The following is a 25,049-nucleotide window of genomic DNA, read 5'->3' as shown; positions in this document are numbered from 1 at the left end:
TAGCAGGAAATTCACACACACACAATGGATCCTGGATAGAGCAGTGGAGAGAAAACCCTTGAATCATTTGAAAAAGAATTGGGGAGACTTCAGGGTCTTTCTGGAAGGATAAACTAAGATGGGCCGAATGGTCTTCCTTATTCGTAATTATCCAATGATAATGCCCTGGTAACCGTTAAGCAATCCATAAAACAACTTACAAGCTTGCCCCATTTTATTTCCAGGTCGCTAACGTGCCAATTTATCCTAAACATATCTTAACCCTAGCTATACCCTGCTGATCTGGAGGAACATGAAATTTTAAATTGTTGATCTCTGAGCTCCATAACAATTCACTCTGATTTGGCCATCGGACATTACTGATTGGAAATGGCCCCTTTGGTCAGCAGAGAGCATCAAGACACTGCACTAGACTTGACTTAGCATAAACTTCACCCAATGGAGCTGGACTTGACCCAGGTTGGGAGCTATTTTTTTTTAAGGTGTGTGAGAGAGGGATTTCTGAGTTGATGCGTGCAGCATCATCATCTTTGAAGAAGAGGACAATTTCTACTGCTCTTCACTATTGAAAACTCTATACTGTCCTTACTTGGTGGTGATTTTCAATCCTATTCTGCTATCTCAAAGTAGGAGCAGCACTGCTGAATCTTCAGCCTCAAACCGCTTGCCCTAAAACTTCCATTTAGAGTTTGGAGCTCTAAGTAAAGCAACTCTGAAATAATTTGTTTCTTCACACTCTTCAGACAATTCATAATTTCTTGCATTTTGATGATAGGCAATTTAAATCTTAAAATAAAGTGTGAATCCCACTCCATTTGTGAAGTGTGAAAAACACAAATTAAACATGTACCTGACCAAAACTCCCTTAATTTGTATTTATGGAAACCATAACAATGCAGTTAGCCTGTTAAAAATATGTAAATGACAAGCAAAATAAAATTGGACAACACTTTCGCTTACTAAATATTAGCTTCAGCAGATCTTCCCCCAACTTAGTTTCTTTGACTTAAAAAAAAATGCACAAGTAGTGGTACAAAACATTAAAAAATGTGACTGGGCTATTCATGCTGCTAAAGACGGGAAAATAGTCTCCCTAATTTTGACTATTTGACGCTCATTTTCAAGTTTGCAATCGGAGAATCATGCCACAACATACTGGACTAACAGAAAATATTTCTTTTCACACAGTCACCTTTCCTCCGTTTTTAAGGGCTTTAATTTCTTCCTGCTGTAGTTCACTCAAGGCCATCCACCTTTCTGTGACGGAGAGGCTGGGTAGGAAACAGTTTGAGTCTCTACGCAAAATATTTCCCCGGGCTCAGCACTGTTCAGAGTTTCTCCCATAAACGGAACCGACATCCAACAACAACAGCTTGCATTTATATAGCACCATTAACGGAGTAAAACGTCCCAAGGCACTTCACAGGAGCATTATCAGGCAAAATTTGACACTGAGCCACATAAAGAGGTATTAGCATAGGTGACCCAAAAGCATGATTAAAGAGGTAGGTTTTAAACAGCAACTTAAAGGAGAGAGAGGTAGAGAAGCGGAGAGAATTCCAGAGCTTAGGGCCTAGGCAGCTGAAGACACGGCCGCCAATGGTGGAGCGAAGGAAATCGGGGATGCGCAAGAGGCCGGAATTGGAGGAGCGCAGAGATCTCGAGTGTTGTAGGGCTGGAGGAGGTTACAGAGGTAGGGAGGGGCAAGGCCATCGAGGGATTTGAACACAAGGATGAGAATTTTAAAATCGGGGTGTTGCCGGACTGGGAACCTATGTAGGTCTGTGAGCACTGTTTCTCTCTGAACCAGAGTGCAGCTTTATTTGCCTAATATCGAGGTAAACGACAGTGAGATCCAAGGATCATAACAGAGAAGCCTTATTCTGTACATCAGCTACGGGAATGTATCACAAGCTGTCAACTGATTCTCCTCTTTTCTAAAGGATATGCATACTCACTAGACCAAGAGTCAATCTTTGAAGCGAGAAACGGTTTTACTTACATAAGATGGATGAATGATCAATAAACAGTATAACAAAGTGAAATAGCTACCCTCCTCGATACATGAAATAATATTCACCATTTACTTTCTCTCTAAGCAAAGACTTTAAACAGAAGTTTAGTCACTGCAGCCTCAATCTGGCCTACTTCTCTCGTGCTAGCCGGCACAAAATTTAAAAACAATCAGGTCTGTAGCTATTGGCTGTGACACTTAAACACTAGTTGCAGACTCACTGCTGCTGTCCAATATAACAACTTGCATTTATATAGCACCTTGAACATAATAAAACCTTCCAAGTGCTTCAATGAGGCATAAAACAACAAAAAATTGACAGAGCCAAAGAATGATAGGTGACTAAAAGCTTGATCAAAGAGTTAAGTTTTAAGGATGGTCTTAATGGAGGAGAGAGGGGTGGAGAGACGACGAGGTTTAAGGAGGAAATTCCAGGGCTTAGGGTCTAGACAGCTGAAGGCACGGCTGTAAATAGTGGGGCGAAGGGAGTGGGGGATACACAAGAGTCCAGGGTTGGAGCAACTTCTTGGAGGGTTGTGGGGTTGGAGGAGGTTACAGAGATAGGGAGGGGCGAGGCCATGGAGGAATTTGAACATGATCATGAGAATTTTAAAATTGAAGTGTTGTTGGACCAGGAGCCAATGTAGATCAACGAGCACAGGGGTGATGGGTGAGTGGGACTTGGTGCAGGCAGGCAGCAGAGTTTTGGATGAGCTAAAGTTGATATAATTCCGTAATGGAATGCCTCTGACCACCAAGCTGCTGTTGGAGAACCCCAGCCAATCAACGACCATGTTGCCTTCTCCAAGGTTTCAAATCCAGCTGTCAATCAAACCCACTACCTCAAGCTGAGGTCTATCCTTTCATCTGCACAAAGGTGGCTTGGGACCAACCCTGCAGCTATTCTAAAACATAAACTAAGAGCTGCCTCTCACATAATTGCATTAGATCAAACACCCATCCACCACTATCGAACGTAGGCAGATTTTGACAATGCATGTTTGTGATTCAAGGTAATAGCCCCAGGGTGGTTAAAAAATTAACACTTTGACAACTATTTTGTGGGCCTAAGGATCTGGTATCTTGTGAAGTCCTTGCTCGACAACGTGTCTGCTCTGAACTGATGAATTGATGTATGCCTGTTGAGAAATGATCTGTGTGTGACCCTGGGTGTTAACCCCCACACAATACAAAGTACAAGTTATAAATTCATCACAGGCAAAAAAAAAAAATTTTTTACATTGGCTGGGCAGGCGGCAAACTCCCCTTTCTCCCAATCCCACTCCTCTTGAGCCAGCTGCCCATGTATGCATCAGAGTGGCTGGGAGGACTCCCACTCCAATTACCCTTCACTCACTATGGGCTGTGTTTTGCTCTTTACCCTGGCAGTGTGGTGAAATTACAAGATAACTTTTTTTTACTTTCACAGGTAGTCACTGAAAGGAGCTGCTCAACTCTCAAGAAGAAAAGCACAACCACGTCACCTTTATGTTAAAAACTAGAACGTACTTACACTTCTGCAGCCTAGAAGCTCGGCTGATATGGAGATTTGGTGGGGGGACAGGAGAGGGTGAAATACTGTGGCAACTGATCATTGTATGCATAATGAGTAATCCTTAAAAATTTATATTTTGTAAAATTTCCACAGTAAGTTACAAGGCAATCTTCCACATTAATGGTCACTAGACAGCACGAGTTATATATATATATATATATATATATATGTGTGTGTTGAGGAAACCTCTCAATTCCACTAACACAATACCAAACAACATTTTAAATACATGAAGTAAATTCTGGCAATTAGTTTTATATTCCATTTGTGCATGTAAAAACAGTTGCCAGCGACAATTTTATGGAGATTTTTCTCTTTCAAAAATGTCAAGAACAAACAAGCATTCTCTAGAGCTGACATTTAGATATTGAATGCGGAGATTCACAATTAATACTTCCGATATCAATCATGATAATCAAAATAAGAGGCATAACGATGCTCATACTTTTACTGCAAGACATTTAATCACTCTGACTTAGATTAAATAGAATATACTGGCAGATGACTCATGGTATTACTCATAGCAAGTTGGATGACATGTTGTTGTAAAAGGATAGGAGCATATCATGTAATGCACAATATTCTACAGTTCAGATGAAGCTTTAAGGCCACAAAGTCCAACTGTTATTAAGTAAACATTGGGGAGTTAATTCATGAGTTTAATTGCTATTCAGACTGCATATGAGAACCCTGGGTTTATTTTGCGCACCCCCCCCCCTCCCCCTGACTCCCAGTGTGTTTAGTAAAACCTGTTCAGAGGCTGCAGAAATTCTGACTCTCGTATTTTTTGAGCTTGGAGAGTGATTGTCTTCGTTTCATGCTATGGAAATACATGCCGGAAATTCCTTTTATTGGGTTATGGTATGTGTATCTAAAAAAATTTTCAGTTCCATCATTTCATAAAGTATGAATTCTATTCACGTTATGAAAACTGATTTCAAGTGTACTAACTGTTTAATTAGAACATTCTATGTGTCATCACATCATCGCCACAAAATATTTTCATATTTTGGGAAGGTGAGCTCACAATTGAGAATGGGCAATACTGTGAAACTTCACTGGAGACACTCTGCAGCTATCACATCAAACAAGTTTGCTTTCAAAACTAACATTTACACAAAGCATTTATATGATTTTAATTACTTAAGGTGTAGTAGAAAGCCATCATGTGATGGGGAGCCACGAGGTAGAATCCATATCCAACTCAAGGTGCTGACCATAACTTTGTCACTCATGTTAGCAAGATTATATATAATATATCCCCCTTATCTTCTACTTACAGAATAACACTAATATCTTATCAAGCTCTTTGTAGTAGCTCTCAATTGTACTGCTACTTGCTTCATTGCATTCTCTTACCTCTGTTTTTCCTTGATTCCTGTTAAATACAAATAGACAGAGGAAACAGATTAGTTAATGGTCACCAGTTTATCGTTCAGAAATATACACTTATCAGTCTCAGACAGCTGCAGTGTGACAGAACAAAGCTCACTTACTTGGCTATCTTTATCTTTCCCACTTCACCTCTTCCTGTTGCTTTAGCCCATTGCTGTGAAAGGTATTTAGGAACCTAGAGAAATGTATAATACAGAAAGATATTAACCACAAATTCTAACACTAAAAGTAAAACACAGCAAGCAACATTTGAGTATGCATTCATATTTTTGACTGGTGTTAGCCAGATGATTTGAGGATTATCATTTTAGTTAACTTTTCTCTGGGAGGAAGGAAGGGGTGAGAAGCAGAGTGTTAATCTCAGTTGCAGACCAGAAGAAAGAGAGAGCCTGGACAAGAGGGAGAGAGCGAGATGGCTGGCAAGCACACAAGGGGACAAATAAGAGCATGCACACTGAGGGAGAGGAGACCAAGAGTCAAATTTCAAAAACACACCAAGGGTAGTAGCCTTGAATCAGGTCAGCCAACGTGTGCAGAGTTATTTTAGAAGGCAAAAGGTGCATAGAGAAATAACAAAGTTTGTTATTTTTAAATGAGACGACGAACAGTATTTTTTTCCAATGAATGTTTGTGCACTGATCCATTTTAGGGCCTTATCGCAGAATATTCTCTTTTAAAAACACAAATGTCTGAGAATCTGCATCCCCAAACAGCACACTATGGATTTTTCTAGATCAAAGCATGTCTGTATATATTGCATTCTGACAACCATCAGAATTGAAAATATCTCAGTTAATATTTTGGATAATACAAACCTGTCTCAACACAGCAACTAGCTAATGGCCAGTTTTATCATTTATGACCTCAATCCAAAACATATCAGATAACTGTAATCAGTTAAGTCATATTTAATGCACAATGTACACAACTACTTTAGTAAATTAATATTCTGTGCAGTGCAATAGACATCAAAATACACTATAAACAGGTCTGATGAAAGGTCATCGACCTGAATTGTTAACTCTGTTACGTCTCCACAGATGCTGCCTGACCTGCTCAGTGTTTCCAACATTTTCTGTTTTTATTACACTATAAAGAGAATAAGAAATACATGGAAGTAAACTAAGCAAGGAGTACAAAGAGCATCAGAGAGTGGGAGCAAGATTTGGAACGGTAATACTGTGGTTTGGATACGCTGTAACGCCAGGTGACGCGCCATGTATTGATTTACAATGATGGAATAAAATTATATTACATGGTATTCTGCAATTTTTACCTTTCCTTTGGGGTTTGAATTCCATGATTCTGTCCATATTCCCATAAAAACTATAAATCAGATCTCCTTATTATTGTATATGTGCCTTTACCTATGTACCCCTGTAGACTATTTTATCTCTTATCTTTTTTAAAGCAAACAATATGCAATATGTAGGTAGGAGGGATCTTCCAACTTCAGGGTTGCCAACTCTGGTCGGAGCCATTCCTGGCGATTTGATCACGTGATGTTCTGACATATGATGTCTGACCACGAGACGTCTGATCACATGACTTCTACAAATGTTACTGCAATTACCGGTTAAAGATTGAGTCCCTTCCAGTTGAGTATTTTGGCTCGTGTTTTCGAGCCAGCAGCTGTTGTGTGAGATGTTCCAAGAACCAGGAGTACAGCTCTGACCAGTCGAAGAGGGGGAAACCCAAGACCGGCGGGCAGGGGAAGAGGGGGAGACCTGGGGCGGGCAGGGGAAGAGGGGGAGACCTGGGGCGGGTGGGGGGAAGTGATTTGCAGGGATCTAGGAGGTGGGAGAAACTTTGATTCCACTAGTAACTACTGGTAACTCACTGAAATTGCACCGATAACTGGTAACAGGTTCCCCTCATAACCAACAGTAATACAACAACTCACTAATATCTATATGTAACTGGTAGTAACAGGAGTAATGCCCCGATATCCTACCTGTAACTAGTAGTAATCCTATAAACCGCTGATATTCACCCTGAAACCATAGTCAGAAATCCCCTGCACTGCACAAGGTGCGGTCAGGCTCCCCAGTTGATGCCAGTTTTAATAAGCCTCTTCCCTCTCCCTATCTCTTTGGACTCTAGTTCCATGTAAAGGTGACAACACTGAACTGGGAACCTCAGTCAGAGCTGATCTGTACTTGGACTTCACACATCAAAAACAGACCGACCTGAACCAAACCGAGAGATTGTACAATGGGCAGTGGGCTCAGTGTTTGGGCACTTCCCACAGGGCACATCGTCCTAAACTCAGCTCAGCGCCAACATTTCTAAACTACTCCCTGGACTCAGTCTCAACAAAGAAGAGTTTTCATAGAATTACAGAAATTACAGCACAGGAGGAGGCCATTCGGCCCCCAGTGCTGGTGCTTTCTCCTGTAACCCCATTCCCTCCAGATCCTTTTGTATTCCTCCTTTGCAAATATTTATCCCATTCCCTTTTAAATTATGTTTTAGTCTCTACCTCAATAGCCACATGTGGTGAAGGATCCCACAGTCTAAAGCCCTCAGTTTAAGAACCTTCCTCCTCCCTTCCCCAGTTGGTTCTTCCAGTGAGAATACTTGGTTTTTATTCTCTATTTCCCCATTTCCCCACCAGTGGAAACAATCTTTCACAATTTACCCACAGTAAGGTCCCGTTTCACTCATCCCTTTACTGGCTACTCCCCCCTCACTGCCGCTCCCACTCACCATGTTGCTGTTGCTGCTCCCGACTCTGCAGCAAATGCTGCCCTACAATCCACCTCCCCTTGCTTGAGCCCCAAATCCCCAGTCCCCATTTCTCACCCAACCTCCCATCCACAGTCTTTCTCCCCTGATCCTTATCCCATCTTCGTCTCTCTCCCCAACCCCCCATTCCCCAGTATCTATCTCTCCCAAGTCCCCATCTCTCTCCCCCCCGAACCCACATTCCCCAGTTCCTATGTCTCCCCCCAAGCCCCATCTCTCTCTCTCCCTCCGCCAAGCTCACGTTCCTCAGTCTCTCTCTCCCCCGAACCCCCATTCCCTCTCTATCTCTCCCCCAGTCCACATTCCCCGGTCTCTATCGCTTTCTCTTCCCCCCGAGCCCGCATTCCCAGTCTCTCTCTCCCCCTGAACCCCCATTCCCCAGTCTCTCCCCCAGCCCACATTCCCCAGTCTCTATCTCTCCCCCGAGTCCCTATCTCTTTCTCTTCCCCCCGAGCCCACATTCCCCAGTCTCTCTATCTCTCCTCCCAGACCCCATTCCCCTGTCTCTATCTCTCCCTCTGAGCTCTCATGTCCCAGTCTCCATCTCTCCCCCAGTACCCCATCTCCCCCCCAAGCCCCCATTCCCTAGTATCCCTCTCAACACCCCCCTCCACTTCGATTCCTGATTCCAGACTCCCCAGGCCCTACCGACTGCACATCAAGCAGTTGCGGCTCTCTGTAGCAGTGGTCGGGTGACGTCATCGGCTAATAAGCATTGTGCCTTTACCCCTGATCCTGCTTGACAACCACCATTGGGCCCTTTCCCGCTAATTCCTAACCCACCAGCCTCCAGTTACCCTCAGGCCTCTGGTCCCCATCCACGGTCCGCACAATTTAATCACTGTAAATCAGTAGCCCTGAAAATATATATATTTTTTATTCGTTCATGGGATGTGGGCATCGCTGGCAAGGCCGGCATTTATTGCTCATCCCTAATTGCCCTGGAGAAGGTGGTGGTGAGCCGCCTTCTTGAACCGCTGCAGTCCGTGTGGTGAAGGTTCTCCCACAGTGCTGTTAGGAAGGGAGTTCCAGGATTTTGACCCAGCGACGATGAAGGGACGGCGATATATTTCCAAGTCAGGATGGTATGTGACTTGGAGGGGAACGTGCAGGTGGTGTTGTTCCCATGTACCTGCTGCTCTTGTCCTTCTAGGTGGTAGAGGTCGTGGGTTTGGGAGGTGCTGTCGAAGAAGCCTTGGCGAGTTGCTGCAGTGCATCCTGTGGATGGTACACACTGTAGCCACTGTGCGTCGGTGGTGAAGGGAGTGAATGTTTAGGGTGGTGGATGGGGTGCCAATCAAGTGGGCTGCTTTGTCCTGGATGGTGTCGAGCTTCTTGAGGGTTGTTGGAGCTGCACTCATCCAGGCAAGTGGAGAGTATTCCATCACACTCCTGACTTGTGCCTTGTAGATGGTGGAAAGGCTTTGGGGAGTCAGGAGGTGAGTCACTCGCCACAGAATACCCAGCCTCTGACCTGCTCTTGCAGCCACAGTATTTATATGGCTGGTCCAGTTAAGTTTCTGGTCAATGGTGACCCCCAGGATGTTGATGGTGGGGGATTTGGCGATGGTAATGCCGTTGAATGTCAAAGGGAGGTGCTTAGACTCTCTCTTGTTGGGAGATGGTCATTGCCTGGCACTTGTCTGGCGCGAATGTTACTTGCCACATATCAGCCCAAGCCTGGATGTTGTCCAGGTCGTGCTGCATGCGGGCTCGGACTGCTTCATTATCTGAGGGGTTGCGAATGGAACTGAACACTGCAATCATCAGCGAACATCCCCATTTCTGATCTTATGATGGAGGGAAGATCATTGATGAAGCAGCTGAAGATGGTTGGGCCTACGACACTGCCTTGAGGAACTCCTGCAGCAATGTCCTGGGGCTGAGATGATTGGCCTCCAACAACCACTACCAACTTCCTTTGTGCTAGTTATGACTCCAGCTACTGGAGAGTTTTCCCCGATTCCCACTGACTTCAATTTTACGAGGGATCCTTGGTGCCACACTCTGTCAAATGCTGCCTTGATGTTAAGGGTAGTCACTCTCACCTCACCTCTGGAATTCAGCTCTTTTGTCCATGTTTGGACCAAGGCTGTAATGAGGTCTGGAGCTGAGTGGTCCTGGCGGAACCCAAATTGAGCATTGGTGAGCAGGTTATTGGTGAGTAAGTGCCGCTTGATAGCACTGTCGACACCTTCCATCACTTTGCTGATGATTAAGAGTCGACTGATGGGGCGGTAATTGGCCGGATTGGATTTGTCCTGCTTTTTGTGGACAGGACATACCTGGGCAATTTTCCACATTGTCGGATAGATACCAGTGTTGTAGCTGTACTGGAACAGCTTGGCTAGAGGCACAGCTAATTCTGGAGCACAAGTCTTCAGCACTACAGCCGGGATGTTGTCGGGGCCCATAGCCTTTGCTGTATCCAGTGCACTCAGCCGTTTCTTGATATCACATGACGGTGGGGATATCGGGAGGAGGCCGAGATGGATCATCCACTCGGCACTTCTGGCTGAAGATGGTTGTAAACGCTTCAGTCTTGTCTTTTGCACTCACGTGCTGGACTCTGCCATTGTTGAGGATGGGGATGTTTACAGAGCCTCCTCCTCCCATTCGTTGTTTAATTGTCCACCACCATTCACGACTGGATGTGGCAGGACTGCAGAGCTTTGATCTGATCCGTTGGTTGTGGAATCGCTTAGCCCCGTCTATAGAATGTTGCTTCCGCTGTTTAGCATGCATGTTGTCCTGAGTTGTGGCTTCACCAGGTTGGCACCTCATTTTTAGGTAGCCTGGTGCTGCTCCTGGCATGCTCCTCTACACTCCTCATTGAACCAGGGTTGATCCCTTGGCTTGTTGGTAATGGTAGAGTGAGGAATATGCCGGGCCATGAGGTTACAGATTGTGCTGGAATACAATTCTGCTGCTGCTGATGGCCCACAGCGCCTCATGGATGCCCAGTTTTGAGCTGCTAGATCTGTTCTGAATCTATCCCATTTAGCACGGTGGTAGTGCCACACAACACATTGGACAGTATCGTCAGTGCGAAGACGGGACTTCATCTCCACGAGGACTGTATATTGTACATAACATGAGATAAAACTCACTTGCACAAGAGCTCTACTGGTACTTTAATAAATTTGATGAAATAGTTTGAAACACACAACAGAGTAATTAAAAGTAAATTGACAGCAGCTCCAGATAAACCATGCACAGACAGGTGACAATCGAGCACATGCGACGGCGTAATCCGGGAGAAATAACATCAAATCGGGAGGATTATTAAAAAGCGGGATTAGACCAAGAAAAAAAAATCGAGGTTGCAGAGTTGTTAAAGAGGAAAGCGAGAGAAGAATGAAAATGAAAATGTACAAATGGACGTCTGATAAAGCAGAGTGATACTGCAAATAGGCAGACTGCAGGATTAGCATTCGCACATGCGTAAGAGTATAGAACAAAAAAATAAATTGGCTCCAAAGCCCATAAAAAACCCTGCAGTACAGCATGAAAGCTGGACTACAGCCTCAGGCTTCTAAGCAACAAAGGGACCCGAGATCCAAAATGCAAAGGAACGCAGTTGAACAGACAAAAGAGAATTTTATAGCTGAATTTAATTGTTATTCTGAAATATGTAATACTTTTGTATTTTTATCCACCCATCAGCACTTCAAAGACATAAAATAAAACTTGTATCTGGTTTCCTTTACTATGCTTATGCAAACAGCGCCACTGTATGGAGAGACACAGAACTACTGGTAGTACTACAGCAGAACAAGGTGAAGAAAATAAAGTTAAAAGCAAAATACTGTGGATGCCGGAAATCTGAAAAAAACCCAGAAAATGCTGGCAATACTCAGCATGTCAGGCAGCATCTGTGGAGAAAGAAACAGAGTCAATGTTTCAGGTCGATGACCCTTCGTCAGAACTTCCAGTTCTATTGAAAGGTCATCGACCTGAAACATTAACTCTGTTTCTTTCTCCACAGATGCTGCCTGACTTGCTGAGTATTTCCAGCATTTGAAGAAAATAAAGTTATTAAAGCAACTGAGTGAGGTCAAAACTGAGTCTTTACTAGTCAGCTAAAAGCCAAATTATGGTAATAAAAAGGAATTGCTTTTAAACCAATCCAGTCTTTTGAGGCATATGGAAATTCTACAGGAAGTACTTCTTGTTTTGAGTACTCCATTTTATAGGGGAGCTTTGACTTAATCAGAAAATTCCTACTGTGCACTGCCACATAACTAACAGGAAGCACCTCATCGCAGGGATGGGGGCTCTACTGCAAACAAAAGAGATTAGCCTAGGTGGCTCATGTGGGGCAAAACACCGGCAAACTTGATGGGCCAAATGGTCTATTTCTGTGATTCTATACATTCAACACTTTCCTCAATGTGTTTGAATCCTGTGTCTCAAGCAACTCATTGAATGACACCAACAAAGCACAATGAGATGGAAATATTTAAAACATCGAGCGTACAGATGCCAGCATTTACATTTTATCCGAATATCTTTCTCTACATGACTTTTTCTACTTCTAATTTTTTTTTGCTTCGACATGACTATTTTAAACAGACTGAGAGTTGATGGGAATAAGCCTAGCCCAGTCTGGCTGTCAACAGTGTCTCACCATTTACAGAGAACACTACAGATATATGAAGAAAGGGGGAGCCTATCTAAACTGATAAAGGGATTAACAAAAAAACAAATAAATAATAATTGTGAGGTGACTTGTGGTTGCACAGTCGGCACCCTACTGGTCACTGAAAGCTTCCAGTGAAGTGCTGGTTACAGCATACAAAATGCAAAACAAAGCACTGGGGTTCATTTCTAGAGGAATAGAATTCAAAAGCAGAGAGGTTATGTTAAACTAATATAAAACCTTGGTTCGGCCAGACTTAAGAGTATTGTGTACAGTTCTTGTCTCCATATTCCAAAGAAGCATTCGGGAAAGAGCAAATAACATTTACAAGGATGATACCAGAACTGAGAGGTTATAACTATCAGGAAAGACTAAACAGGCCGGGGCTCTTTTCTCTACAAAAGAGAAGATCGAGAGGTGACCTGATAGAGGTCTTTAAAATTATGAAGGGGTTCGATAGAGTAGATGTTTCCACTTGTGGGGGAGTCCAAAACTAGGGGCTGTACATATAAGATAGTCACAAATAAATCCAATAAGGAATTTAGGAGATACTTCTTTACCCAGAGTGGCTGGAGGAGAATAGCATAGATGCATTTAAGGGGAAGCTAGATAAACAAATCAGGAAGAAAGGAATAGAAAGATATGCTGATAGGGTTAGACGACGATTGGTGGGAGGAAGCTCGTGTGGTGTATAAACACCGCTGTTTGCCAAAATGGCCTGTTTCTGTGCTGTATATTCTTTGTATGCATACCAACACACGCAACCCCTCAGATAATGAAGCAGTCCGTGCCCGCATGCAGCAAGACCTGGACAACATCCAGGCTTGGGCTGATAAGTGGCAAGTAACATTCGCGCCACACAAGTGCCAGGCAATGACCATCTCCAACAAGAGAGAGTCTAACCACCTCCCCATGACATTCAACGGCATTACCATCGCCGAATTCCCCATCATCAACATCCTGGGGGTCACCATTGACCAGAAACTTAACTGGACCAGCCATATAAATACTGTGGCTACAAGAGCAGGTCAGAGGCTGGGTATTCTGCGGCAAGTGACTCACCTCCTGACTCCCCAAAGCCTTTCCACCATCTACAAGGCACAAGTCAGGAGTGTGATGGAATACTCTCCATTGCCTGGAAGAATGCAGCTCCAGCAACACTCAAGAAGCTCGACACCATCCAGGACAAAGCAGCCCGCTTGATTGGCACCCCATCCACCACCCTAAACATTCACTCCCTTCACCACCAGCACACAGTGGCTGCAGTGTGTACCATCCACAGGATGCACTGCAGCAACTCGCCAAGGCTTCTTCGACAGCACCTCCACCACCTAGAAGGACAAGAGCAGCAGGTACATGGGAACAACACCACCTGCACGTTCCCCTCCAAGTCACACACCATCCCGACTTGGAAATATTTCGCCGTTCCTTCATTGTCGCTGGGTCAAAATCCTGGAACTCCCTTCCTAACAGCACCGTGGGAGAACCTTCACCACACGGACTGCAGCAGTTCAAGAAGGCGGCTCACCACCACCTTCTCAAGGGCAATTAGGGATGGGCAATAAATGCCCACCTTGCCAGCGACGCCCACATCCCATGAACAAATAAAAAAAATTACCCAGATGAGTACCAGAGATCATAACATAGCCAGTCGGTCAAGATAGTTTGCCCAGTGATCTTAAATATACTGGATTTTGCACGGCTTATCTGGTAAAACCCAAAAATGCAGATAGCAGGTAGGCATCCAATCAAATTGCTATGCGCATCATATGATGAAAGATTGTTGGTGAGAGGTGTGATCAAAACCTTAAAACTACTTAACAAGAGCTGTACTCCCAGCTACTGCACAGACATTGAACAGACTCTGACTTGCCACAAACCAGGAACAGGGTGTCTGGCAGGTACACATTAGAAAACAACTGCACCTTGTGGAGTCCTCCACTTCAAGTCCCCAACAATTTCAGCAAGAAGTTTGCGCCCTCCACTAAAGTAATTTGCCATTTGCAGATACGAAAAACACCTCCAGTGCGATTACTGGCAGGAAATAAAACATCGGAGTGGAGAATACACAGCATGAGAATGTACAGGAAATACCTCTGCACGGTGTGGATTTCTCAGAGGTGCCAAGCCCTCGACTAATAGCCAGGTAGAAGTTAACTGTCCCAGTCTGCAGAATCCTCTCTATGTACCTCAGACCTAGAATGCACCTTAATTGCTTGTGTGTAGCGGTAACAGGATGAGCAAATCCAAGAGGTAGATGAGCTGTTGATATTTCTGTCAATATTGAGTCAACTACTTCCCCAACCTTGGTGATTCTAACAGCCAGGGAGGAAAATCCCCATCAACTTCAAGATGAGTGGCAGGTATGGAGAAATGGGCTTGGAGAGGGGCAACCCAAGGGCAGACAGTTTTCCTATTAGATGGGACAGCTTCTGCAGATCTTCAAATGTTCGAGATAAAAGACTAGCTGCTCAAAGAGAACAAACCTACAGATCCACAAAGAAAAGCTACCTGTGATAACACAGGCCACACAGCTGGTACAAAAAAGGGACGGTATTGTGCCCTACACCTGGTGGGGGTGGGGGGGGGTGGTGGGGGGCGGTGGTGTCTGCATGAAAACATCTCCCCAGGCACTGCAGAGATCGAAAGTCACCAGTGACTGACAATCTTCCTTGTAGGGTAGGCTCAGAACCTCCACACATCTATGTTTCCTCTGAACTCTGGTGATGAAGGTAGGGTGGTATTAAAGCAATCAACCAGTATCAGAGCAGAAAGGACAATTACCGTTTTTTAACCAGTATTTGCCCACTGTATGTAGCAAAACATAGCAATTCAGGCAAGACTTCATCCTCTGGCTTGTCATAGTTGACCAGACAGGGGCCCATTGCAGGGCTCAGGTGGACCCACAAGCACAAATGAAGGGTGGACTCTCTTTTGACCTGACGGATTGTCCACGAGGCACAGGCTCACCTTGGTGCATGAAGCTGCAACATATACCTGAAACTCCCACATTCTTCACACATATCTGGGTTAGGTCTTTGACAAAAGCTGGGCCCATCTCAACGACTGCTTACACGAGAGATACAAAAAAGAGGCTTTTCACAGATGGGGCAGAACTGAATTGGACATCAGGCTTCCCTGATGCAGTCCCCTTCCTGAAACTGGAGGGGTGCCAATAATAACCTGTTAACCTCACCGGGCACTCAGTGGAGGTGCAGGGATCAATGCGGTACATTGTCGTTGGTGCGATCCTCCAGTTGAGAAATTGAACTGAGGTCTCTGTGAGCCCCATGCCCATATCTTCAACAACTCAAAAGAGTCAGGGATTGTTCTTTTAGATTGGAAAGTCACTCATGTAGTTCCGATTTTCAAAAAAGGGGACAAATCAGAGCCAGGGAACTACTGGCCCATCAGTCTGACATCAATCATTGGGAAGGTGCTTGAAGGGATCTTAAGAGATGCTTATCTGCAGATCCTTCACCTTAGTTTCAATGTTAGTTTCAGCGCCTGGCCCCCTCGTGGAAATTATTACGGAGTCCAATGGATCCACCAGCCATTGCAAATAGCAGGCAAATCACTTTTGCACAATATATAAAATAAAAGATATATAAAATAATGAGAGGGCTGGATCACATAGCCATTGTTATATTATTTCAGTTTTACAGATTGGGGAAGACTGGGGTCATGCATTTAAACTACACAAGAGTAGGAACAGGCTAGATGTTAGGCATTTCTTTTTTTCCCAGAGAGTAGTGAGCCTTTGGAATACATTTCCGGGTTGCGCGGTGTGTGCTGACTCTCTGCACACCTTCAAAAGGGAGCTGGACTGGTTCTTGGTTGGGGCAAAGATCGCATCTTATAAAATGTAAGTGATTTAACTCTTAACATAAACATGGTCAATGTGGTCACTTGGACTGGTTTAGATCGCCTGAGGGAGACGGTGAGGAATTTTCCAGATATCCCCCCTCTTTTTGGCTCTCTGTTTTTTATTTCTGTTTTTTTGCCTCTCCCAGGAGATTACATGACTACAAGAGGGTAGGAGATGTCTAGTCACGGTGCTCCAGGCATCATGAATGTGGGGCAGGCTTGATGGACCAGTTGGTCTTTTCCTGAAAAATTGGGGTAATTTTTGTTAGCACAGAGGAAACTATGGAACTATTTGATAGAGGAGTTTACAATTATGAATATATGGGACAGCGTAGATAGAAACAGACGGTTTCCAGTGGTTGAAGGGTCTAGAACAAGGAGGCATAGATATAAGATGAAATGCAAGAAATTTAGGTCAGAGAGCAGAAGAAACATTTTTTTTTATTTAAAGAGGATTGAGGCTGTGGAATGCAATACCAAAGTTAGTGATTGAAGAAGGTTGCAAACCCGCGGCCTTTACCAGCTAGAAGGACAACGGCAGCAGGCGCATGGGAACACCACCACCTGCACGTCCCCCTCCAAGTTACACACCATCCTGACTTGGAAATATATCGCCGTTCCTTCATCATCGCTGGGTCAAAATCCTGGAACTCCCTACCTAACAGCACTGTGGGAGAACCTTCACCACACGGACTGCAGCGGTTCAAGAAGGTGGCTCACCATCACCTTATCAAGGGCGATCAGGGATGGGTAATAAATGCTGGCCTTCTATATCCCAGGGATAACGAGCCTAGATTATGTAATCTCTCCTCATAGTCTAACCCTTGGAGCCTTGGTAACATTCTGGTAAATCTGCGCTGCACTCCTTCCAAGGCCAATATATCCTTTCTAAGGTGCGGTGCCCAGAACTGAACACAGTTCTCCAGATGTGGTCCAACCAGGGCTTTGTACAGCTGCAGCAAAACTTCCTTCCCTTTATATTCTAGCCCTCTAGTTATAAAGGCTAACATTCCATTAGCCTTTTTGATGATTTTTTGTACCTGACCACTACATTTTAGTGATCTGTGTACATGGACCCCTAAATCTCTTTGGACCTCCACTGTTCCTAGCTTTTCACCATTTAGAAAAATACTCGGATCTATCCTCCACACTGCTCGTGTGGCAGATAAACGCCAACACAGACTGGTTGGGCCAAACAGCCTGTTTGCATGTTGTAATATCTATGACCAAAAAAATGGTGTTGAAACAGGCCCTGCATGGGTCGGAGGTGAAGGTGGCCCTTTCACCTTGGGCTGAAGACCTGGCCCAGATGTCTGGAAGATGCAGCAGTTTCAGTGAGTGCAGCCTCCTGCATCAAAAAAAGGACCCATTGACCTGCCCGGTCAACGTAAAAGGGAATCCAAGTCTTTTACAAACATATAAATACTCAAGGGGTAGTCAATGGAAGGGTGGGGCCGATTGGGGGTCGAAAAGGAGATCTTCTTGAGGAGACAGAGGGCGTGGCTGAAGTACTAAATGAATACCTTGCATCTGTCTTCACTAAAGAGGATGCTGCCAATGTTACAGTAAAGGAGGAGGTAGTAGAGAAATTGGATAGGATAAAAATAGATACAGAGGAGGTACTTAAAAGGTTGGCAGTACTCAAAGTAGAAAAGTCACCCAGTCCAGATGGAATGCATCCTAGGTTGCTGAGGGAAGCAAGGTTGGAAATTGTGGAGGCTCCGGCCACAATCTTCCAATCCTCCTTAGATATGGGGATGGTGCCGGAGGACTGGAGGATTGCAAATGTTACACCCTTGTTCAAAAAAGGGGGGAGGGATAAACCCAGCAATTACAGGTCTGTCAGTCTAATGTCGGTGGTGGGGAAACTTTTTGAGACATTAATCTGGGACAAAATTAATTGGCACTTGGAAAAATATGAGTTGATCAAGTAACGGAGAGGGTTGATGAGGGTAATGTGGTTGATGTTGTGTATATGGACTTTCAAAAGGCGTTTGATAAAGTACCACATAATAGACTTGTTAGCAAAACTGAAGCCCATGGGATTAAGGAGGCAGTGGTTGTGTGGATACGAAATTGGTTCTTCAGATTGGAGGGAAGTTTGCAGTGGTGTCCCCCAGGGGTCGGTGTTGGGATCATTGCTCTTTTTGATATATATTAATAACCTGGACTTGAGTATACAGGGCATAATTTCAAAGTTTGCAGATGACACGAAACTCGGAAATGTGGTAAACAGTGAGGAGGATGGTAACAGACGACAGGAGGATAAAGACAGACTAGTGAAATGGGCAGACACACGGCAGATGAAATCCGTGGTGTAATCTTTCTATGATTCCAAGTGTGAAGTGATACATTTTGGTAGCAAGAATGAGGAGAGGCAATATAAAGTAAAGGGTACAATTTTAAAGGGGGTGCAGGAACAGAGTCTTTGAAGGTGACAGGACAAGTTGAAAAGGCTGTTAAAAAGGTCTACGGGATCCTTGCCTTTATAACATATAAGATCCTTGCCTTAAACATAAGATTCTGAGGGGACTTGACAGGGTCGATGCTGAGAGGTTGTCCCCCCTGGCTGGAGAGTCAAAACTAGAGAGCATAGTCGCGGGATATGGGGTCTGCCATTTAAGCACGAGATGAGGAAGCATTTCTTCACTCAGAAGGTTGTGAATCTTTAGAATTCTCTACCCCAAAGGGCTGTGGATACTGAGTTGTTGAGTATATTCAAGGTTGAGATAGTTAAATTTTTGGACTCTAGGGGAAATCAAGGGATATGGGGGTCGGCAGGAAAGTGGAGTCGAGATTGAAGATCAGCCATAATCCGATTGAATGGCGGAGCCAGCTCGAGGGACCGTATGGCTACTCCTGCTCCTATTTCTCATGTTCTTATAAATAGAGATATGGGGCTCGATTTTACCACCCGCTATCGGGTGCGTTCTCGGCGGGGGGCCCCGAAAATCGGGAAATCCAGGAGCGGGACCGGAGCCCGCCTCGAACCCGCGCACTTCCGGGTTCCCCGCTGACGCGCTGGTGGGAATCCCGCAGGCAATTAAAGCCAGCGGGATGCCACTTGACAATATTTAGTTAGGTATTTCAGGTCATTAACTGACCTGATTAAGGGACTATGTGGGATTTTTGAACAACATGGGACTGTTTCACACACTGGGGGAAACACTCCCAGCTCGAATGGACGTGTTGCAGCTGTCAGCCTGTGGCAGCTGCAAAGGTCCATTTGACAGGGGGGGCGGGCGGGGGAGACCCTCACCCATTGCAGGAGGCCACTCTGTCACTTGGGACAAAGTTTGGCCTCCACCACCCTCCTCCTGACGGTCAAAGTCACCAACCTGCACATTTACCCCGGGGTCCGGAGACATGTACCTACCTTGCGGACCCCCTCAGATGTACATCTTCTGGATGGGGGCCGCCGTAGCTGCAGTCATGACCTCTTCGGAGGGCAAACAGCATCACCAGCCTCGCCATCCACGCCGTCCACCTCTGACACCTGGAGCTCCACAACAGAGTGCTGTGACACATCCACCTGTACAGCAGGAGGGAGGGCTACCGCAGAGAGAGATGCGTCGCAGAGGGCACTACCCTCGCCACAGGGTCCACAGACCGAGGCTCAGCCTCCTGGACCTCTCTGAGCAGCAGTGCACACGGAGGCTCAGAGTCACTCGACATGTAGCCATGGACATCTGCAGCCTCTTTCATGCCGAGCTGCTCCTGGCTGGCCCGTGCACCATCTTCCTACCTGTCGCTGTCAAAGTCACCACTGCCCTCCCGAACTTCTCCTCCGCAGCCTTCCAGGGTGCAGCCGGGGACATCGCCGATGTCTCTCAGTCGTCTGCGCAGAAGAGCCCTACAAATACACCTACACCCACTCTGCAGTAACACAATGGGTGGCATCAGTGGTGGGTCCTCATAGTGATACCCAGGAGCGGGCATTATTGCACAAACCGGACAGGATTCGCGAAGACATGGCAGTAGTGGTGCCAATATAATGTGTGATGTGAGTTGTTCTGAAATTCAATAGAAGTAAGAACCATGACAAACCCTCAAACACCCTTGTGCATCCCCTTCATGCTCACGACACGTTTGCCTTACGCTGCCTACTGCACATATGTGATGCATGCCCTGTGGCTGCAGCACAGGTGGTGGCAGGTTGAGTGAGGCTGGCCGTGAGAGAGATGCACGAGAGGGTGAGTATGGGATAGAGCCATGAGATTGTATGAGGATTGGGTTGCGTGGTAGTGGTGGGATGAGTACTGGCGAGGTGAGTAGGTGCAGGTAAGATGAGGATGGGGTTTGAGTGGGTATGAGGGGTGATGTGACAGAGTAGTGTTGGCAGTGCCGAAGGAGATGTGGGGTGGGGGCAGTGATGTGGCAGATGAAGTGTAGGGGAAAGACTACGTGTACTCACTGTGGCTGACCTACTGAGGTCATTGGACCGCCTCCTGCACTGTGTGCAGGTGGGCGATATGTTGGTGGCGCAGGTGACCCCCTCTGCCACCTCGAATCAGGCCTTCCTGGTGGCGGAGGCGGGCCACTTCCTCCCGCCCGCCGGGTGGAAGATCTCTGTCCTCCCCCTCACCCCATGTATTGATACCTGGGGTGAGGCATCATTAAACTGGGAGCAGCCTTCCCCCTGGGCTGCTCCATGCAGTCATCTTTGCTATTGGTTGCAGCATCTGTCAGTGGAGGACTGCCCCTTTAAATGGAGTGCCTCCAGCTGACAGATCTTACTGCGCATGTGCAGCCCGCCCGACGCGCAGATCAGCAGCGGGGAACCCGGAGGAGCAGGTAAGTGGATCCAATTAGTGGTTTGCCTGCTACGATCGCGCGGGAAACCCACTAATTTCACCGGGCGTGTTACCCACGCGCCCGCTAGCCCATCCGCCGAGAACCTGCAGCCCTGCTAAAATCGGGCCCATAGAGTCCAAAGGCAAGGAAGTTATGATAATGCTTTATAAAACAGTGGTTAAGCCCCAGCTGGAATATTATGGCCAATTCTGGGCACCACACTTTAGGAAGGGTGTCAAGGCTTTGGAGAGGGTGCAAAAGAGATTTACTGGAATGGTACGAGGGATGAGAGACTTCAGTAACATCGAGAAACTAGAGAAGCTGGGAAAGTACTGCAGTACAAAGGGATCTGGGGGTCCTTGTGCAAGAAAATCAAAAAGTTGGTATGCAGGTGCAGCAGGTGATCAAGAAAGCCAACGGAATGTTGGCTTTTATTGCTAGGGGGATAGAATATAAAAACAAGGAGGTATTGCTGCAGTTATATAAGGTATTGGTGAGACCGCACCTGGAATACTGCATACAGTTTTGGTCTCCATACTTAAGAAAAGACATACTTGCTCTCGAGGCAGTACAAAGAAGGTTCACTCGGTTAATCCCGGGGATGAGGGGGCGGACATATGAGGAGAGGTTGAGTAGATTGGGACTCTACTCATTGGAGTTCAGAAGAATGAGAGGCGATCTTATTGAAACATATAAGATTGTGAAGGGTCTTGATCGGGTGGATGCAGTAAGGATGTTCCCAAAGATGGGTGAAACTAGAACTAGGGGGCATAATCTTAGAATAAGGGGCTGCTCTTTCAAAACTGAGATGAGGAGAAACTTCTTCACTCAGAGGGTGGTAGGTCTGTGGAATTTGCTGCCCCAGGAAGCTGTGGAAGCTACATCATTAGATAAATTTAAAACAGAAATAGACAGTTTCCTAGAAGTAAAGGGAATTAGGGGTTATGGGGAGCGAGCAGGAAATTGGACATGAAGCTGAGTTCGGATCGGTCAATGCCCTGTGGGTGGCGGAGAGGGCCCAGGGGCTATGTGGCCGGGTCCTGCTCCGACTTCTTGTGTTCTTTAGATTTGTGGTTGGGATCAGATCAGCCATGATCTTATTGAATGGCGGAGCAGGCTCGAGGGGCCGATTGGCCTACTCCTGCTCCAATTTCTTATGTTCTTATGTTCTCCTTAGAGCAGAGAAGGTTAAGAGGAGATTTGATAGAGGTGTTCAAAATCATGAAGGGTTTTGATAGAGTAAATAAGAAGAAACTGTTTTCAGTGGCAGAAGGGTCAGTAACCAGAGGACACAGATTTATGGTAATTGGCAAAAGAACCAGAGGCAACATGAAGGGAAAAAAAATTACGCAGCGAGTTGTTGTGATCTGGAATGCACTGCCTGAAAGGGTGGCGGAAGTAGATTCAATAATAATTTTCAAAAGGGAATTAAATAAATACTTAGAAGTGGAAAAATTTGCAGGGCTATGGGGACAAAGCAGAGGAGTGGAACTAATTGGATAGCTCTTTCAAAGAGCCGGCAGAGCTGTTATTATTCTATGATTCTAAGTCCTCCCACTATATCTTGTGGTGTAGGTTGGTGGGATGGGGACAGGGCGTCTGACCTGAGCCCTGACCGTGGGATCTTGCTGTGCACAAAATGGCGACCGCATTTCCTGCATAATAACTTGACTACAGCTCAGAAGTTGAATCCCTTCCCCTCAGATTCCCATCGCACCCATTCAACCCCTCCCCCCACGGGCCCTGTTTGGGGAGGGGGCTCCCTCGGGGCCCCGGCGCCTCTCGAGTAACCGGCTCGCGTTGACGGGACGGAACGCACCTTCACCAGCCAGACCCCGGTGTTGAGCTTCACTCCGGTTAAATCCAGGTCCCCCTTCTCACTCATTGCCGCGAGTTAATTCGAGGCCGCGGTTCGCACCGAGATCGGCCGGCGGCTCCTTCACTGCCCGCTCCCGCTGAAGGCCGAGATCGGCCGGCGGCTCCTTCACTGCCCGCTCCCGCTGAAGGCCGAGATCGGCCGGCGGCTCCTTCACTGCCCGCTCCCGCTGAAGGCCGAGATCGGCCGGCGGCTCCTTCACTGCCCGCTCCCGCTGAAGGCCGAGATCGGCCGGCGGCTCCTTCACTGCCCGCTCCCGCTGAAGGCCGAGATCGGCCGGCGGCTCCTTCACTGCCCGCTCCCGCTGAAGGCCGAGATCGGCCGGCGGCTCCTTCACTGCCCGCTCCCGCTGAAGGCCGCCATCTCCCTGTCCCAACCCGGCAGCCTCTCCTCAACGGTGGCCGGCGGGGTGGAGCTCGGCCAGCCCTGTGCCCCATGGAAAAAAAAAACGAGTTTTCCGAAATGTCTGACTGCAGTGCGGAAAGCAACAATACATTTAGCCAAATTTCAGGTACTCTTGGAAGCCCCAGTCAGAGATCCCGTATCCGGCAGCTCCTAAAGGTTTGTACTATTTTGTAGAAGACGTGTAATTAAAAGTGACAAACCTATAATAAAAAGTAACTGATTTTTAAAATTGTTCTTTAATGCAAAACGCGTGAAATTTTTTGTCACGTGTTTTTTTTTGGGTAAATCCTTTAGGCTAGAGCTTTATGAATTTTGCTCAGATTTATATTTCAGCAAGTCTATTAACATTTTTTGGACAGATGTTAGACTGGAGAGAAATAGGTGAAAAGGAGGGTTCAGCTTCTAGGCCTTTAGCTCTGGAATCCCTAAACCTTTCCACCTCTCTCCTTCTTTAAGATGCTCCTTAAAACCTATCTTGTCACTTGCCCGAATGTCTCCTTCTTTGGCTCGGTGTCAATTTTTGTCCGATTACACTCCTTGAGAAGCGCCTTGGGACGTTTTACTATGTTAAAGTCGCCACGTAAATGCAAGTTGTTTTATAAAATTACTTTTACCCTCCCTTATATTTTTTATTTGTATAAACAGGAGTGACACCAGCAAGGCAGTCTTTATTGCCTATGCCTAGTTGCTCGGAGGGCACTGAGTTAACCACATAGTGTAGGACTGCAGGGGTGGCAGGTTCCCTTCGCTGAAGGACATTAGTGAACCAGTCCAATTTTTACAAAAATCAGGCCAGCTCACAAGTTACCAGATATTTTTGATTTCAATTCCACAACTAGCCATGGTGGTATTTGAACTCATGAGCTCTGGGTCACAAATCCAGTACCAGGACCACGAGACTACCCTGTCCTATTTTCCCCCTGCCCCATCTCTTCTGAAGGAACTGGCTCTTGAAGGGATAGTCATAGCCCCCTCATGTGTCTAAGTGAGCCTAGACAGTGTATTGGCAGGCTTGTTGAACTTGAAAGGAATCACGGCAGAGAGCAATCCTATTATCACTTGACAAGCACTCGTGTTCACTTGACAGTTAGGCGGGGAGGGATGTCAATGAATAGCGATTAGGGTTGGGAACACTCAGACGCCACTTGCAGCAAGCCAAACTGCAGCTCCAGCTTAGATTAGCTATTTCAGCACAGATGCAAGGACGTATGTATGTAAGGCTCAGTCCCACACCACAGGGTGTATTTATTCACTAAGCCATGAGGTAGAGTTTCACCACTGAAACTTTAGTGGCCAGAACACAACAAACCCAGTCACCATGATCTAGTCGCTCAGTTTTCTCATTGATGGCAGCACTGGTATCTGCCTTGGTCACCATCTAAACAGGTTGTAGGTACTTCTCACTGACCAACTTCCAAGGGTGGTTCTGAAACTGGAGTCTAAGTCCATAAGTCCCGCTTCTCATTAGAGGGAAGGCATTGGTACAGCTACAGCACAGAAGATGTGATACCTCCAGCGTCTGGGTAGGATTCATCCTAGACATCAACATCAGAGAAACCCAGATGGACAGGCTTTAATTAACCTGGCTTCATTCACTGAACCAAGGCTTTGCCTAGATACTGTTCCCCAATTCTCTTGGCTCGACAATCTGTTCTGAGTGCTGAGGGATTGGTCCAGGTGACTTTTTATTAATCCACCAGCAGGGTCCACAGCAGGTATATTCTAGCATTGAGAAATCTGAAACTTTCTTCCC

The 25,049-nt window shown here is 46.0% G+C and overlaps 1 protein-coding gene across 2 annotated transcripts in view; it reads right to left on the bottom strand.

Moving 5' to 3' along the window:
* Positions 1 to 23,292, bottom strand: part of LOC137327096 (general transcription factor IIF subunit 2) — a 95,683-nt gene extending 72,391 nt beyond the window's left edge. For both annotated transcript variants that reach the window (XM_067992530.1, XM_067992532.1), the window contains exons 1-3: positions 22,835 to 23,292; positions 5,066 to 5,139; positions 4,929 to 4,947 (exon numbers count right to left, since the gene is read on the bottom strand). In XM_067992530.1, coding sequence (XP_067848631.1) covers positions 4,929 to 4,947; positions 5,066 to 5,139; positions 22,835 to 22,900 — 159 coding nt within the window. In that variant the 5' untranslated portion in view covers positions 22,901 to 23,292. The remainder of the gene's footprint in view (positions 1 to 4,928; positions 4,948 to 5,065; positions 5,140 to 22,834) is intronic.
* Positions 23,293 to 25,049: the final 1,757 nt, after the last annotated feature.

This window comes from Heptranchias perlo, chromosome 11 (genome assembly GCF_035084215.1).
Source record: "Heptranchias perlo isolate sHepPer1 chromosome 11, sHepPer1.hap1, whole genome shotgun sequence".
NCBI lineage: Eukaryota > Metazoa > Chordata > Chondrichthyes > Hexanchiformes > Hexanchidae > Heptranchias > Heptranchias perlo.
This window is presented reverse-complemented; position numbering and strand designations above follow the sequence as displayed.